Source organism: Pangasianodon hypophthalmus, chromosome 27 (genome assembly GCF_027358585.1).
Source record: "Pangasianodon hypophthalmus isolate fPanHyp1 chromosome 27, fPanHyp1.pri, whole genome shotgun sequence".
NCBI lineage: Eukaryota > Metazoa > Chordata > Actinopteri > Siluriformes > Pangasiidae > Pangasianodon > Pangasianodon hypophthalmus.
The window spans coordinates 5,071,646-5,089,840 of NC_069736.1; the positions used below are offsets into that span (position 1 = coordinate 5,071,646).

Consider the following 18,195-nt stretch of genomic DNA (forward strand, 5'->3'; position numbering starts at 1 on the left):
AGCACAGCTGTGACGCAGAAGGTCAGTTCACACCGCTGATCTTGTTTTACCCTTCATCTCTATTTTTTCACTCCGTAAGTAAAGCATAAACCCAATAGAAATCAATGGAAATCCCACAATTACACCACAAGTACTCTACTCTATATTTTAAATGATCATCTGCAAATATATCATATTTGTAGACACATACAAGTGTTTGCATGGTACCGAAACTCACGGATAACAAGAAAAAAAGAAAAATAAGCTGTTTATCCACCGTCTTACTGTCTCATGTCACATTTTTATTGATCTATGTTGTAATTATAGATATAGAGCATTAGTTTTCTTGGTGAAAATGAAGCTGGCTGCATGTGAGGATCAAGTTAACAAGTTACTGATGTTTGTTTTTCACTTGCAGCAGTTTAGATGAGAACATGAGCAACATTAGTGAGACTACTATTCAAATGACCAATTAGACTTGCATTAATGACCGCTAAATGATATCTATAACAGCAGCAATATCACAGACCAAAACCAAGCCTTCTTCAGAATAAAGAATAAAGACCAATCGAAAGTATTAATATAATCTTTTCTCTGAATATAATACAGAGCAATATGACATATATATTTGCAAGTATAAAAGTGCAAAGCAAAAGCATTAACTTTTCAGTCTTGGCTTTTAACCATGATAAAGCAAGATGGAGGAAAGAACTATGTAATATTGTGATTTGGCAATTTACCTTCATAATCATAGATTGTTCTGGTGTGTAAAACAAAATTACAAATGAAGGAAATTCATCTTCTTTTTTTAGTTTGGGCAGGATCTTTGCGGAGAGATATGGTATAAAAAAAATAGCAAGAGGATTTGCACTTTAATTATGGAATATGTTTGATTAGTAAAGTGAACTCTGTTTGATGAATCGTCGATAGATTAGACCATCCTGAATATCACATTAGCACGTTTTCTTGTTCGACTTGTTTGGTCTGGGAGCGGCGGAGTAAACGCATATTACACATTATTAATACAGTAACCGGCGTTTGACAGGTAAGACAGTAAGATTAATTACAGACTATCTGTTCAAACAATATGTATACATGTTAAATATGTTTAATGTGTACTACCTAATAATCTAACTGCCTAGCTTAACTATGTAGCTTGCTAGCGGGTTAGCTGTGTTTTTAGCATGTAAATATACATGATAGTTTTGGCTGCAAGAAAACGTGGCGCTAATTAGGCGGAACTGTGCGTTTGTATATATGTTGTAGACTTGATTATTTAAAATATGTACATATCTTATGTACTTTTTAATTTGTATACAGAGCGCTGTTTCAGCTAGCTTGGTAGTGTCGCTAACGGTGCACAGCAGCCTTAAATCTGTGCGCGTATATAAGGGGTTTTACGGTAATAAACGAGGGGTTTGAGAGTGGAAAACTCACTCTGTTATAAAATTTGCATACATTTTCTTATTAATTACTGTATGTAACTTTTCTTTCCCATAGAATGAAATGCTTATTTTGCACTAGGACGTTAACACTTAATACATTAAGTTTATTCAACGCCCCAAACCATTGCAAAGCTCTGTCAGGCACAATCAATGAATCAAACAATCAATGAATCAATGAATCAATTAGGGACTCGATCAATGAATCAATTAGTGAATTAAACAGTGAATCAATGAATCAATTAAGGTCTCAGTCAAAGCATCAATGAATGAATAGTATATTTTTTTGCAAATGCCCTCTCTTAATATGTGCTTCTTAATATAATATCAACTCATCATATGAAAGTAAATTTCTGATTATAAATTTCTGATTCTTAAATAAAAAGCTAAGCAACATTAAGCAGAAATAATAAATGGTGTATTAAATAAAAAGGACCTCCCATACTCTTTAATAAAATCAGTTTGTCATTTTTAAGCAAAATTCAAGAAATGCCAAAGACATAGTGTTTTCTTGCATTTTCTTGCATTTAAAGGTGATTAAAAACTTCAGGATTTGTTCATTATTAAACTGAGATTCTTGTTTACATTAGTGTCGGTGATTGTGAGAATAAAACACCGGCTTCTGCTTCACGCAATGACGCTTTAAACGCGTCCCAAATGGCCGTTAATTTCAACCCCTACAGAGGGACCCTCGGAGTTGTTTCTGTGAAGGGTGTACAGCGTTTGAAGGGATTAGTGAAGGTGAAAGGCGTAGTGATGATCAGTTCACAATGAAACACAGACACGGACCAGCCGCAGCCAGGTTTTTTTTCCCTCCGTACCATAAAGATCCGTATATACGCGCACTTGGGTTTTGACCGCTGTAGCCTTGGCTGGTTATGATAGCTAGCTGCTCCTATCTAATGGGGCGTCTGGGTATTTATAACACCTGTGTCTTTTATTTATCTAGTACACAACACAGTATTGTGCTGTCTAAATTACTGTACAACTAGTTAACATGTAGCTAACATTAATTTAGAAAGAGTGCCATTACTAGCTGAAAACAATGCCTTTGTTTTTATTATAAACAGTGACATGGTGGTGATGCGACCTGTGTCAAATCTTCAGCAGTGTTGCCAGGTCTGCTAAAGAAACCCGAAATAAAAATGATGAATTATTACTATTCCCTTCCAAACCCTGTACAAACCCTGTGCACTGCTTTTAAAGAGGAACAGCAGTGCCGTGATCTGATAAAAACATGATCTGATCCTGGATTGATGATCAGATGTTCCAGCACTGATGGATTTGTACATAAAACTATTAAAATTGTCAAAAACATGACAAAACAGTAACACTTAAAGGCAGGTATTGGAAATCCTGATGTCTTGTTTTGATTGAGTATGATTCTAAACAAAAGTAATGTTTCTTTATCAGCAGATCTCCTTAAAAGGAAAAAACAAAGTTGTGGGCTGATAGTGGATTTATGTCACAGGCCATGACGTCACCAAGAGCTAGAGCAGGGTTAATTTACTCGACAAGCTGTTAAAAGGCGTCTTTGTGCTTGTCTGCAGTCGCCTACTATAGCAGAACTGATAAAAACTGTTTTCTAAACGTGAACCATGCTCAGAAACTATTTAGCTGAAGGCAGCTCATCTGACCGGAGACTAGCTACAGGGCTAGAGTTGTTCAATTTGTTCAGAAAAAGGATCATTTTAACACATTTTTCATTTTATTTACCCTTTTTGGTCAACACCAGTGTTTAAAGACGAATATACAGAGAGTTATAAGTTTTTTTTCTCCATGTTAAATTCTGTTTGGAATCTACGGCGCTAGTCAAAAGTGGTAGCATGATGTGCCACTTCTAAACAAAGCGTAACCATTTCAATTGGTCTTATTTATAGCTATAAACGTATTGTTAATGGATAAGCATTAAAATGCAGCTGTTGTCGCCGTTCAGTCATCTTAGATGCTTATCTGGACCTGGAAGGAATTTGATGTAACTGGGCGTTTTAGTTGAATACCCCTGATATAGGAGATCTAGCCTCACCACTAGTGCATGCTGGGAAGTGTAGGGGTGTATTTCCCTGACACTGTGTCAGCTGGAGGTGAGATTGGGATATAAGTAAATATATCCTTTGACTATGGATTGAAGTAGCTAATCGTCTTTTTCAGTAACACCACGCATCCAAATTTCAAACTATTCTGAATTTGTTTGTCATTTAATAGTTTTTCTTGATCTCAATCTTCGAAGAACTATTAAATGAGGCTGGAGAAAAGATACTGTCTGTCATTTTCTTATTATTAGAAATGCAAATGTAACATTTCAATTCTATAACCAGCACAGCACCTTTTATTAAATCGTAATGGACCATAATGAATCGTGAGATGCTGCTGTTTCAGGATGTCAGGATGGCGAGTGTTCCTGACCTGCCAGACAGCCTGGTGCTGGAGATCTTCCTGTGTCTCCCCCATGCGGCGGTGCTGAACGCCGGCCTGACGTGTCGTCAGTGGTTCTCTGTGTCCAGAGACGAGTTCCTGTGGAGGGAGCTGTTCTATAGTTATTACTGTATCCCGCGTTCGGTACCTCGCCACCCAGGTACTGCAGCCAGGCAGAATACGCCAAATGAGCATTCAAACAAATTGTGTTCTTTTTATGTTCTTGGACTTATTGGTCATTGAGACCATTTTTATTGTAATAACAAGCATATTAATGTATACAGTCCATGTGCAATATACAAGAAAATAAAGAGCTAATGTACACATTTTGGAACATATAATGTACAAAACTATCCACATACACGGATATCTTATTTAAGATCATATATAGTGAGGAAATCAGTACAAAAGCTTAAACTGGCTTAAACTGTTATTAAGAAGTAATAATACTTCCCTTAAAAGAATATTGTATTGTCTTTCCAAGTCAATCCTTATCTACTGCATCTGTAGTGTGTGTGATTACCATACAAAAGAATTTTGACACGTTTAAGGTCACTTGATGAATTCCTTTAAATAAATGTTTAAAATATGCAACTATATAATAACAACTGTTACTGGTCTTAGGATGAAATAGATATGAGATACAGTCTTACCAAAACTGTATATATTATATTTCTGACTTACCTAACACTGGAGCAATACAATAAAAATTTCAGGTATTTAGACATTTTCTGAGGTTTTTTAATTTTGCATAAAGGTTTATTACTGGAATTGACATCGATTATGTGTGATTTTGGATCTTGTTTACAGGTAACTGTGATGGTAGCTTGCATAAGTATCCCTGCAATGAAGCCTGATGGTGGTAGCATCATGTAAAAGTTAAAAGGCCTCTTGCTTGCTTCTCTGACTAATGCCCTCTTTACCCAGTCAATAAACTTTTTTGTGGACGGTCTCCTCTAGACAAAATCTCTGCTATTTCCATGTTGTAATAATGGATTTAATGGTGCACCACTTGATGGTGAATTTGGGATATATTTTTTGAAACCTTGAATAATACAATTCCAGAACTTTGTACCAGACTTGTTTTGATAGCTCCTTGGTCTTCATGATGCTGTTCGTTTAGGTCTGTTCTCCAAAAAACTCTGGGGTGTATTTCTATTCAGATCACACGACACTTTAATTGTGCACAGGTCAAGTAATTGTGACAAATTATAACTAATTATGTGACTTCCAATGGCAACTGGTTGCACCAGAACTATATTAGGTGTATCAGAGCAATAGGGCTGCATACTTGTGCAATCATCAAGTATTATGTCCATTTCAGTTCCATGTTGTGACACTATAAAATGTATTTGTGCTCGGCAGCGGCCGTGTCGTGGTACAGAGAGTTTAAGCGGCTCTATGACTGCATTCCCTGTGTGGAGGTACAGACTCTGAGGGAGCACCATGACCAGGTTCTGCATTTGGCCTTCTCTCATAGCGGACATCGCTTCTCCTCCTGTTCCAAAGACTGCACTGTCAAGGTGAGATTCACCCTCTGCTACAGAAAATTCACCACCTGACGGAAAATGCACACATTTTTGATACAAGATCGATATTGAGATTCTGAGCATCGGCTGATTCTGATACTGACAGTAGTGTAGTCAGGAAATAATTTCAGTAGGGAAGAGGAAATATGCCATATAAGATCATATTCATAATCATGATTCTTTAAGTTAATAAGTGTGACATGTTCTTACATTTTTGGAGGAGGACATATGGCTGTAGAGGCAGTGGTGGTATTCAAAAATTGTCAATTAATTATTAAACTACCCTTTACCAATCTCAGTAACATTATTGTGCATTAATACTTTTATGACATTTTCACTGAAAATGGTTAACATAATATGCTAGTAAGAGGGAAAAATGACACCTTATAAAAGCTACTCCTCTTTTTACTGATATCATCAGTATCGATAGACAATATTTGATTAGTGTAAAAGGCAAAATATCTGACTTGGCTAAGAAATAATGAAAGTTATTACAGACCAAATATTAAACTTATTTTGCGAACTTCCTGGTTTCAAAAGAAAATTAACATCTGCCTCCATTTTCACCCTAACACAATGATTTATTTAAAAAAAAAGTAATAATCTGTCCAGACAGGAGAAAGAAGCACACCTCTACAGATTTTCCTAGCCTCTTGTGACACCTCTTCACTAACAGGGCATTAATATTTATACGCAATTTACGCCCTTGCTGTGTTAGCTTTGGGACACTGAGCGCCCAGATGGCACCATCTCTCTGGTGCACAGCTCCAGCATGCGTCAGTTTAACTGGGGCTACACGCAGTTCTCCCAGTTCAACAGCGACGACACTCTGCTGCTGGTGTCGGGGGTCTACCTGGGACCACACCACTCCTCTTCTGGAGAGATCGCTGTCATCAGCTTAGGTGAGAAACGCTCAACGCTTAACACACTCTTTACTCTAATGCTAGTTAACTATTAACAGCTGTTAATCCATTAAATCCTGTTAACTATTAAACCCTGATCTTAACCCAACACAGTTCCTGTCAAAAAAGATTTTACATTTTTGGAAATGGAGAAAGTATTTGCTAGTAATTATCACTAAAAACAGTGTAAGATGAAGCCACATGGAAATAGTGAGTGTATTTTAATGGCCTCAACAGTCATCTCAGCCAGCACTTTCTCTCAAATGCTTTCTGTTCTAAATGTATATTCACATTCACCCTTTATTCACCCAAAATAAGACCAGAACCTGAATTTATTTTCGGGTCTGTAGAGAACTACACACTGCTCTCGCGAGTGAGGAACAAGCCCTATGATGTTTTTGGGTGCTGGCTAAACGAGACTCATCTGATTTCTGGCAACCTGCATTGGATTGGCAACATGACCTCCTGCACCGTGCTGTGGCTCAACAAAGCTTTCCAGGTCTGACCTTCAAACCCCGTACTGTATGTGTACTTTCAAGTATAGTATGAGGCACATTTCCACCAAGGTTACAGAACTACTGAAGAAACTAAAGTTGTGGTGCTAATCTGAACGAGCAGATTTCATGTCCAGGCTGTTAGTTTTTTGTTTTTGTCTGGAGGACAAGTAGGTTTAACAAGGTTTAACAATGAAAAAAAAACACTCTTTTTTTGACTTTATGTTGCAGTCTTATGCTAAAATGCTTTACAGTTTTTTCCACATCAATCTAAACTCCATACCCCATAATAACAAAGCAAAAACCAGACGAATTTGTTAAAAAGTAAAAACAGTGTTCAAAATATCACACTGACATAAGTATTCAGACCCTTTGATATGACACTTGAAATTTAGCTCAGGTGCATCCCATTTCTCTGGATCATCTTTGAGATGTTTCTACACTTTGATTGGAATCCATCTGTGGCAAATTCAGTTGGTTGGACATGATTTGGAAAGGCACACACCAGTCTATGTGTTAGGCACAGATCTGGGGAAAGCTGCAAAAAATTTCTCACAGTGGCCTCCCTAATTCTTAAATGCAAGAAGCTTGGAACAACCAGGACTTTTCCTAGAGCTGGCTGCCCAGCCAAAATGAATAAGAGAGTTGAAAGAGGTGAAGAACCTTATGGTCACTCTGGTTGATCTCCAGAGATCATGTGTGGAGATGGGAGAAACTTGCAGAAGATCAACCATCACTCCAACACTCTGCCAATCTGGGCTTCATGGCAGAGTGGCCAGAGAGAGGCCTCTCCTCAGTACAAGACGCATGAAAGCCCGCTTTGTTTTGCAAAAATTAATGTTTTCATGCTTTCATGTGTCTTGCACTGAGGACAGGCTCCACACATGATCTCTGGAGCTCAACCAGAGTGACCACTGGGTTCATGGTCACCTCTCTTACCAAGGCCCTTCTCCCCCGATTGCTCAGTTTGGCTGGGCAGCCAGCTCTAGGAAGAGTCCTGGTTGTTCCAAATTTGGGAACCTTCAATGCAGCAGAAATTTTTTGTAGCCTTCCCCAGATCTGTGCCTCGAGACAATCCTGTCTCCGAGCTCTGCAGGCAGTTCCTCTGACCTCATGGCCTGTTTTTTTTTTCTCTTTTCTCTGATATGCATTTTCAGCTGTTAGACCTTATATAGACAGGTGTGTGCCTTTCATATCCAAATCATGTCCAATCAATTGCATTTGCCACAGATGGACTCCAATCAAAGTGTAGAAACATCTCAAAGATGATCCGGAGAAATGGGATGCACCTGAGCTAAATTTCAAGTGTCATCTCAAAGGGTTTGAATACTTATGTCAATGTGATATTTCTGTTTTTTCTTTTCAATAAATTTGCAAAATTATCACAAATCTGGTTTTGGCTTTGTCATTATGGAGTATGGAGTGTAGACTGATGTGAAAAAAAAAATTGAAGCATTTTAGCATAAGGCTGCAACATAACAAAATGTGAAAAAATGAAGGGGTCTGAATACTTTCTGAATGCACTGTATATAGGTTGAATATTGATTTATTAATAAAATATGGTTTGCGCTCTGCCTCACCAGGACATCGAGTCTGAAAACGTCAATGTGGTCAAGCGCCTTTTTAAGATCCAGAACGTCAATGCCAGCACCATTCGCACAGTGATGGTGGCGCACTGCCGACGGCACGACACGCCCGACCTGCTGCTCGACTACGAGGCACAATCTCAGGCCCAAGCCCAGCAGCAGCACAAAGGAGAATCTCAGCACCACCAGCCACTGCTTTTCAACTTAGGATCGTCAGACAGTGAGGAAGAAGACGAGGAAAGAGACGAAGAAGGCGAAGAGCATACTGAAACAAGGCACTCTGTTCATCTGCCCCATCTCGGCCCTTCCAGACTAGAGCACGTCAAACATGTGGGTATTGAATTTTCCTTTCACTGGGACACTGAAAGAAAACTGCTAACTTCTCAGAGGAATAACAGTGAGGGCAATAATTATATATTATCTGGTTTTGGTTTCTAGAATCTGTGCTGCAGTGTCATTTCTTCAAAACCACCACATAAGCCTTGAATACAAACAAGTTCATTTTCCTCTTATGTTGTTTTCGTGTTGTTTTTCTCAGGGTCTTCAGAGTGGAAGCGCTCACGAGCGTGAACTGGAGGCGCGAGTGGCTCGGCTCATGGGTAGCAGTCGCACCAAAGCACCCGATCCCAGCCTGGTAGCACCTTCTGCCCCTGGGGAGGGAGAGGACAAGACCTATTTACTGTTTACCACAGGCAGCCTTACCTACTCACCTCACCAGATAGGTGTGTGTGTGTTTCTTTCTTTTTGTGTGTCTGTCTTTTTTGTATTTTTTTTTTTTTTACTGTGTGCGTAAAGAAGCAGAGGTTCCGTGTGAGGGTGAGGTGGGGATTTTCAGACATGATTGTGTGTCTGTGTGAGTGCAAGAAAGAAAAGACCAAAGGATACTTGGTTACATATTTAAATTTTACATGGACTGTGCATATGTATGGTGTATGTGTGTGCGTTGTGTGTGTGCGCGTGTGTTTCAGGTATTAAACGGATCATGCCTGATCAGATGACCACGTGTGGACCTGTACTAGGGGAGGAGCGCAGCGCTGAGGAATTTTTTGATTCATTAGATCATGTGATCGATATTCACGGCCACATTATTGGCATGGGCTTGTCACCTGACCACAGGTGGGTGCTGATGCCACAGAGTGCGCATTGATAATTTCATTGATCTCAAGCAAATATATATGTATAATATATAAAAATAACCATACCTTTGTCTTTTTTTGGTTATTGGCGTGTCCAGTGACACAGTATGGCCACTAGGGTGCGTCTTGAACACAAGAGACAGACCAGCATGTGCATTTTTAACCTGGAAGCAAATTGTCAGTGTCTTATAATCTAATATAAACATAATATAAATGAGGTGTATGTAGACGTGTTGTGTATGTATTTCGGTTTTAACAGATACCTGTACGTGAACAGTCGCGCATGGCCGGCGGGCTGCGTGATTTCAGACCCCATGTCTCCTCCACCCATAGCTGAAGAGATCGACATGCACGTGATCGACCTGAAGAGCCTGCGAGAGGAGCGGCGCAGCCTCCGTGCACACCGAGCCTTCACCCCCAATGACGAATGCTTCTTTATTTTCCTCGACGTCAGTCGTGACTTCGTGGCCAGGTAAATGATATAATAGTGTTTTTTTTGTCCTGATTCTCATTAGAGAAAGCTCTAATGTATTACCACAGTGCTGTTGATTTCTCAATTCTTGAAGGCTGGGGTGTCAAACATACGGCAGGGCATGGCTCGATAAAGGATCTAATCCGACCCACTAAATTATTTTAAAATCCGTGTTCTAAATTCAAATTGTCTTGTGGACCAGAATTGAAAGATGTTATTCTTCTACGGGGCCAAACAGAGCAAAGTTTTATCAGCAAGCTGAAAATTTGAAGCTGAAGATCTAAGCCTAATAATAAACTAATTCAATCTTTTTATTTAATGAAACATCTAATCATTGATTAATCGTTGGTGGAGACATTTATTTCAGAAGGAATCTCCAGTTTCAGCTCTTTGTACAGTCTTTGTTAGTCAGCTTTAAAGGAAGGAGTCTCCAGTGTCAGCTCATTGTTACAGTTAGCTTTAAAGGAAGGAGTCTCCAGTGTCAGCTCATTGTTACAGTTAGCTTTAAAGGAAGGAGTCTCCAGTGTCAGCTCATTGTTAGTCAGCTTTAAAGGAAGGAGTCTCCAGTGTCAGCTCATTGTTACAGTCAGCTTTAAAGGAAGGAGTCTCCAGTGTCAGCTCATTGTTACAGTTAGCTTTAAAGGAAGGAGTCTCCAGTGTCAGCTCATTGTTACAGTTAGCTTTAAAGGAAGGAGTCTCCAGTGTCAGCTCATTGTTACAGTTAGCTTTAAAGGAAGGAGTCTCCAGTGTCAGCTCATTGTTACAGTCAGCTTTAAAGGAAGGAGTCTCCAGTGAAGTGAAGTGAGTGAGTGAAGTGTGGCCAAGTATGGTGACCCATACTAGGAATTTGTGCTCTGCATTTAACCCATCCAAGTGCACACACACAGTAGTGAACACACACACACCGCGAACACACACCCGGTGCAGTGGGCACCCTTTTTCTTTGCTGCAGTGTATCAAGATGAATTTTCTTTTAAATGAGTTTTTTGCCTTCTTGCAGACCCTATGGGGCATAAAGCTGTTATGAAAGTTGTTTTGAATCTTTATGCCGTCATCCCATGACTCAGTAGTTTTGTGTATGTAATTAACACTCATGTGAGCATACACATGAAGTACATAATCTCAAGAGTTTGAGATGTGTACACATTTGACGTGTATTGTTAATTCCAAAATAAACACATTGCTGTCAAATGACATGTTGAGAAATATATGTCCTGGCTTTGGTGGCAGTTTGTTATCAACTCTATATTAACATGTATCGTAGAAATGTCTTCATCACCCACCACTACTACACATCATCATGTAACCTTGGACGTGATTGGTGCGTAAGTGCATAGTGCCTAATTTGTGACATCACAAACTGTGCTTATATGTGGCTCCACCCCCACGTACTGTTTCAAATTGGGGACTTTTTCAAATATTCAAAAATATCAGCTCGTCCTTAGTATTAACCCTCTTCTTGGATGTCTCTTCTTCTGCAGTGGTGCTGAAGACAAGCACGGCTACATCTGGGACCGCCATTACAACATCTGTCTGGCCCGCCTGCAGCACGACGATGTGGTGAACTCCGTGGCCTTCAGCCCCACTGACCAGGAGCTCCTGCTGTCCGCCAGCGACGACTCCACCATCAAAGTGTGGCGCTCTCCACGCATGGTGCGCCTGGCACGGCGCCCGACCAGAGCCCGTGACCTTCTCGCTTCCCTCCGAGCTCGCCGGAATGCTAACACTAATTTGAATGGCAAGCTCTGAACAGGAAAATCAGCCTGAGAACAGGCACGGAGAGCAAGGACACGGTGGAGGCTCGACTGTAAAAACACTCCAGCTTCTAAGATCATGACTGTGTGGTCTCACTTTAACAAAAAGGACCACCTTTCCAATACCGTTACGCGTTGGCATGTCTCGGAGATGACGTGAAGGTCTTTGTTAAAGGAAAGAAGCACTCAAGGGGTGCAAAAAGAACCACCTGTTGATGACTTCATAAGAAAAACAGCTCTTGTGCTGCCATTTTTGTTAAACAAATTAAAAAAGAATTTGTCTTTATCGAAAAAAGATCACCTTAAGAGTGTGTGATATTTGCTGTGGGTTGGTCCACTGTAAGCATGTTGTGTTGGAAACCAGACCTTTTTAAAACCTTTTTTTTAAACGTGTAACAAAATGATATCAAATACGATGGCAACTCCATTCAACTCCAGAAGTATTGGCACCCTGCATGAAAATGAGCGTAAAAGTATGAGAATACTGTATTGTTATTCAAACATAAACATATTCGTTTCCTGCAAAATTACTGGCACCCCTACATTTACTACATGAACCCACTAATGGAAACTAATGGTCATAACCTCCTGGCAGAGGCAACCAGGTTTTCTGTTAGCAAATACAAATATTTGTGCTTAGCCGAATTCAGGATGCCATCACTTAACCTTTTTAGTGGGTTTGTTATTGAGGTGGTATTCTTCTTGGACTCTCTCAGCTCTTGTGTACAATTGTTAGCAAATTTCCAAATTTTTAAACCTTATTATGCACGTGAGTATTTGCATGTTTTCATATCTATTTCCCGACTTGTACACATTAACAATCATCTGTCTGTCTCTTGTATTGATCTTTGATGTTACATGTGTGCAACCTCCTATCTGTTCAAAGTAGAATTTCTGCAGACTGCGAACATTTATTTCTAGAATTTTTTTGGGATGACTTTTTTTTCTATTTATTTAAAATAGTTTCGAAGTCAATTTTGGCACTTACGGTTTGGGGGAAAAAAAAGATTTTTGTTAGAGCAGAGGAAAATTTGAATTATTGTGTGTAATATTTTACACATTCATTTTTACTGTCCTCAAGATGGGTGCCAATAATTCTGGAGTTGACTAGCTGCAGAGTGAGACTATATACATTAAATCCCTTTATTGTCTTTTTAATTAAAGGACCTTGTATCCTGTATATGGTGCAATGGCTTTATTTTGAGTTGTACATGTTGAGCAGCAGAAAAATCCTGCAGACACTTAAAAACACGAAAATTCACAGAAAGACAGTTTTCTTAATTGCTTAAAAGAAGCATTTACAAATGTGTATTTTAAAACATGTTAGTGGATGTTTTATTCAGGGTGCTTGTGTATCTTGAAGTCGTAACCTCGTGGCAGAGGCAGCCAGGTTACAGTGACCATTGGACACGTTTTGAACGGTAACATGCCATGGTAACATGAAGTACACTGTGTTTACTGATCCAGATTGAATCCCTCTATGCCCTCTAGTGCTGCTTCTTCTTCATGGATTTGTTGTCTCCAGAATGAGTTATTTACCCCACAATGTCTGACCTGTGAGTCAAATGTGGCATTAAAACTTTTTCCATCACAAGCCATGCCGTTTAACATTTTGTGTATTTGTGCATATTACCTTTGTCTTGCAGTACTAGCCTTTTCTGTGTCATTCATTTCATTGTAAATTCAGCACTAATGGACACTGCAAACTATTCCCTACATCAGCTATTAATCGCTTCGTTTTCCATGACATGCAAACGTCAAGCCCGTATCACACATTCATCACTTTTCGTAAATGTCACAGAAACAAGGAACATGTGAATACTCATATTTATATAATAATCACATAAAATAAAGAAATTTTGATATCCGTGCCAGTTGAAAACAATAAATTAGAAAACAAACAAAAAAAAAAGGGAAAAGGAAAAAAGGAAAGGGCTTTTGCTCAAAACACTGGTGCCAAAATGTGCTAAGTTTAATGATACGTTCCTTTTTTTTTTTGCCTGTAGGAAGTCTAGAGTTCTTACCAGAGCAGGCAGTGATAAGAAAAAACAAAACAAAACAGAATTTTAACTTAACACTAGTGTATGTCTGTGGATGAGATGGCAAATTTTATTCAAACATGCCCCACAGGATGCTTCAAAATATTCCTCAGAGGTGCCAGAATTGTTAACAAGAAAATGTTAACAGACACAGGGGAAAAAAACTGTCTGTGGACAAGATGGCTTTTTTCAAATGTGAGTCTACATAATAATAATAATAATTATTTTCTATTAGCTAACAAAACCAAGGCTTGTGAATTCACAGGTCAAAGTTCACCAAGATATCCTTCCTCCATCCTTTCCACTTGTGAATGGACCCCTTGTATTCGGTATTCTGATGCGTTTCCGTTTTGAATTAGTGCAGCTCTCACGTTTCCGGCAGCAATATATCAATACACTAAGACAGCAGCTTGTCCTCCAGTTTTCTCTAACTATTATTCCTATAGGTAAATGTAAATAAGGTATTTACAAAGCTTCAGTCCAGCTTGCTAGGAGTGACTTTGCAGGTACTCTTACATATCTGAAGAACGTCACGGACATTCAGCAGCTCTTGCAGACACCGACTCTAAAATACCACCACTGAGAGGGTAAGGAATGAACAGGAAATGCAGGAGCAGTACTAAGAAGAAAGCAGAGGTGTTTGTACAATGAGCCCATTGGCTTTTGTTTTTTTACTGTTGGGTAAATTTTATTTGCTGGAAAAGCGTTTTTCAGGTGTCTCCTGTGTCAAGGTAGCAAGAGGTCAAAAACCGTAAATGCTCCAGCTAAACTTTCAATACTGCCACCTCTGTCTTACTGTAAAATAAATGTAGGTGCATCATCGAGATTGAGCTGGTTTGACAGTGACAGTAACAGTAAGGCAATGGGATTTAGGTTAAATGTAGGATTGCTATTAAACAACTTATTAAAATAATTAGAACACCAGACTAGAGTCAAGATAGCAACAGAAGTTTTAATACAAACATGAATGAGAACTACATATCTCAGGATTCAGTATAGTTTATATACTTGCAGGGCAATGATGTATACAGACACTAATATGCTTGTTATAACCTAACAATTAGTTAAAGACAACCTGAAGTCAAAACTAACTCTTTCAGTTCATGTGCCTGACTATCAAAATGCAAGGACTTTTCACATGGCCAGGGTGAAATCATTCCAGTGAAGAATAATTATGATTTTTCAGTATAGTTCTTGTTACCCTTTGATATGGAATTTATACTAGAGCATGTTAAACATTTCTCAAGGTTCATGCGCTAATGAAATCCTCCTCCCTGGGCGTATACGGCGAACAGGAATGTGTTTGCCAGAGTATAGGAGACAGCTTGAACTTTGTACTGACCTTTATTTAAAAGCCTACGTAAGATGTTTTGGAAAAGGGTTTTTTTTAATATGTAGGCAGGTGAGGAGTGAACCTTGAAGGGACAACACCTATGTACAGTATGTACATAAAGCTTCAATAAAACTATTCCTTTTCTCCAAGTTTTTTTGCATGGTTGCATCTTTATTAAGAAGAAAACCAGAAAATTACTTCACAATCCATCAAGTGGCAGTGTTAGCAGGACATCACTGAGATCCAGTGAGTGTTGTTTGACAGGAAGCAACGAAAGAATGGGCATTACGGAGATAAGACAACAATCTTTCTTATTTTTAGAACAGTCTCTATTTGTCACAAACATTACAGCACAGTGAAATTGTTTTCTTGCCTCGTGAAGACGCTGGGGTCAGAACGCAGGGTAAGCCATGATACAGTGCCCCCGGAGCAGAGAGGGTTAAGAGCCTTGCTCAAGGGCCCGGCAGTGGCAGGCTGGCGGTGCTGGGGCTTGAATCCCAATCTTCTGGTCAGTAATCCTTAACCCCCTCTGCTCCATTGAGTCACCACTGCCCCATTTCCTGATGTGTTACATTTAATGCTACAGGCCATAATATGCACCAATAATGTCTCGTTACTTATTTTCCTCTTAACTCAGAAATACATTCTTTTCATATTAATAGCAATAACTAAAGAATTATTAAACATTCTATACAAGTTTAAGTTGTTTCTTTCTGCAATGGCGTTTTCTTTTGATGCTGAGCAACACATTACAGCCAGCACTACATGCCCGATAAGTATCTTGTGAGCTACAGTGTGCTGTATAATCATATATCGTATATGTATATTCCAATGTTTGACCCGTTTTGTGCAATAATTTACATATCATTTATTGTGCCCTTAAAAGTTACCAAGCGTTCTCAAGTTCACTACAGCTGCAGAATACTACGTATCAGAGATAATGGACATTGAAAAATAAAAAAATAAAATACATTTTTTTTTAGTTACAAGTAAAGTAATAAGTGAGAAGTAAGACTGTGTAAAATAAAGACAAATATACAGTACTGTTCAAAAGTCTTAGGCACATGCAAAGAAATGCTGTAGAACAAAGATGCCTTCAAATGTTTCTACATTTAAAAAAAATACTATACAGAGCAGTAAACAGTAATAAATGAAACAAAGTCAATATTTGGTGTGACGATCCTTCGCTTTAAAAAAAATAAAAAATAGTAGTCTCCGGTGCAGTGTAAGTTTTACTGAGCAACTTGCAGAAGCAGCCACAGTTCTTCTGGAGGCTTGGACTGTCGACTCGCTTCTTATTTTTACAGCAAAACCCAGCAGCCTTCATTGTGTTCTGAAAAGTGTCTCTTATGTAATATACTGCTTTCTTTACTGACGTACAAACATTTTTCTGTAAAAGTTAATTTTGTGCTGGAAAACTAATGTTTGGAAATCTAAAAAGTTTTTGTAGAAGTCATAAAATAAAAATCTATAACAAAGTTTGTACTAAAAAAAATAGGGAGCTTAAGACTTTTGCACAGTACTGTATAAACTTGTCTTGCTTATAGCATTTATATTTTATTCTATAAACATTACCTAAAAGTTGCGTTAAATTAGGCTACATTGTGTGTCACCTTTACTTCTCAGTCTGATGAGTTTAAGTTCCCCCTGCTTAATCAGCGTAAATTCCCACACCGCATGCACTTTAATTATGAAAAAATACAGCCAGATGTTAGTAAACATGCAGGTTCGTTTTCTACAGGTTTGGGAGACTATTACATTTCTGCAGCTCAAATAATTGTGCAGACATGCAACGCCCAAGCTTGTATTAAACGAAAGCACTTTTGAACATAACAAAAGCACAAAATAAGGTGAGAAAACACGGCATACTGGATTTCCAACACGCTAGATTTGGTAAAAAGCATCATATCATTTCTCTTTCATACTACATGCTGAAAAACGATCATATTTAGATTTACATTCTAGTTCTACTCTGCCTTTTCTTTCTTGTCTTTTTTTTTTTTTTCTTTCTTTTTTTTTTTTATTTGTATATGTATAGAGGGTGTCTGAAAAGTGAGGAACCAATGAGAATATGTTGAGCGAAACCTGTAAAAACATGGTATAGTGACTGAAAATGTAAAGCATATGTTGTAAATAACAACTACTGGGAAAAAAAACAAAACTGAATTACATGTAGTTTTACTCTCATTGGTTCCTGACTTAACAGACACCCTGTAGTTACATGGTCATTTTTCTACAGTGCAATTTTTTTTTTTGTTGTCTTGCACTACACTTGATAATATATTATTATACATAATTAGATATCATATACATAGTTGTATACTTATATTAGTAGCAATATAGCTAGCTGTATTAACTTATTTTAAACTATATACCAGCACGTATGCTTAATATAGTGTGTATATATAAAAAAATTATATAAATATGACCAATTACATCAAATCAGCCTTTCACAGACTGATCTGATATAATTTTCTGATATATAATTATCAGATCTGTGTTGTGCTTTAGATAGACTAGAGAACCTAGATATATAACATAAGTTGGAAGAAAGAGCCTTAAAGCAGTACTTGATTATTATAGATGGACTATAATCAGGGTTGTATCCTGGACTTCCAGAGCTCAAAATGAACTTCTGATGGGTTCTAAATTTTATACCCATAGATTTTTTTACTTTAAAGCCCAGTGAGATCTACAATCGCTTTAATAAAAATTGTGTCATCTCTGACATAGGAGCTCTTCCCTGCCAGCTTGGCCAGGGGGCAGAAGAGCGGGCAGCCGCTGGCGATGTTCATCTCACTGATGGGTCTTTGGAAAGACGTGGAGCTGATGTCAGGTCTGAAAGCATCGATGATGTGCTCCCGGTTATTCTGGTCCAAAAGCATCAGAGTTACCTGAGAGAAAGAAAATGGTGGAATATGTAGAAGTGGCCTTAATAGCACAATTTATATTTTGTAAAATCTCAAGTTCTTGTTCTTTTTTTGTTTATCTGGCGAGTGCACAGTGTATGTAAGAGCATCTATTTAACCAGTGCATATTTTAGCACTGTCATCTAAGAGTAGTTTACGTAATTGTACCTAGTAGGAATAAATGCTCGTAAGGCGAAAAGTAATA

The 18,195-nt window shown here is 38.4% G+C and overlaps 2 protein-coding genes across 6 annotated transcripts in view; one reads left to right on the top strand and one right to left on the bottom strand.

The window, feature by feature from the left end:
* The first annotated feature begins 647 nt into the window (after nucleotides 1–647).
* On the top strand, nucleotides 648–13,303 carry fbxw5 (F-box and WD repeat domain containing 5). Of its 2 annotated transcripts, none has more exons than XM_026922495.3 (10): nucleotides 648–1,024; nucleotides 3,801–3,996; nucleotides 5,202–5,359; nucleotides 6,084–6,267; nucleotides 6,618–6,766; nucleotides 8,345–8,677; nucleotides 8,886–9,069; nucleotides 9,316–9,463; nucleotides 9,743–9,955; nucleotides 11,437–13,303. In XM_026922495.3, exons 2-10 carry the CDS (start codon nucleotides 3,810–3,812, stop codon nucleotides 11,702–11,704), a joined length of 1,824 nt encoding a protein of 607 aa, XP_026778296.1. In that variant the 5' UTR covers nucleotides 648–1,024; nucleotides 3,801–3,809; the 3' UTR covers nucleotides 11,705–13,303. The 2 variants fall into 2 exon arrangements, with proteins under 2 accessions (XP_026778296.1, XP_053086613.1); XM_053230638.1 differs by lacking the exon at nucleotides 648–1,024 and adding an exon at nucleotides 1,919–2,761.
* Nucleotides 13,304–15,231: 1,928 nt separating this feature from the next.
* traf2b (Tnf receptor-associated factor 2b) overlaps nucleotides 15,232–18,195 on the bottom strand; it is a 31,936-nt gene continuing 28,972 nt past the window's right edge. For all 4 annotated transcript variants that reach the window (XM_026921654.3, XM_026921650.3, XM_026921652.3 and 1 more), the window contains one exon: nucleotides 15,232–17,975. In XM_026921654.3, coding sequence (XP_026777455.1) covers nucleotides 17,757–17,975 — 219 coding nt within the window. In that variant the 3' untranslated portion in view covers nucleotides 15,232–17,756. The remainder of the gene's footprint in view (nucleotides 17,976–18,195) is intronic.

Coding starts and splice junctions, on each gene's coding strand:
- fbxw5 (XM_026922495.3), top strand. CDS start 3,810: ATGGCGAGTGTTCCTGACCTGCCAGACAGCCTGGTGCTGGAGATCTTC. Junction 3,997..5,201: donor TTCGGTACCTCGCCACCCAG/GTACTGCAGCCA, acceptor TGTGCTCGGCAG/CGGCCGTGTCGTGGTACAGA. Junction 8,678..8,885: donor GACTAGAGCACGTCAAACAT/GTGGGTATTGAA, acceptor TGTTTTTCTCAG/GGTCTTCAGAGTGGAAGCGC.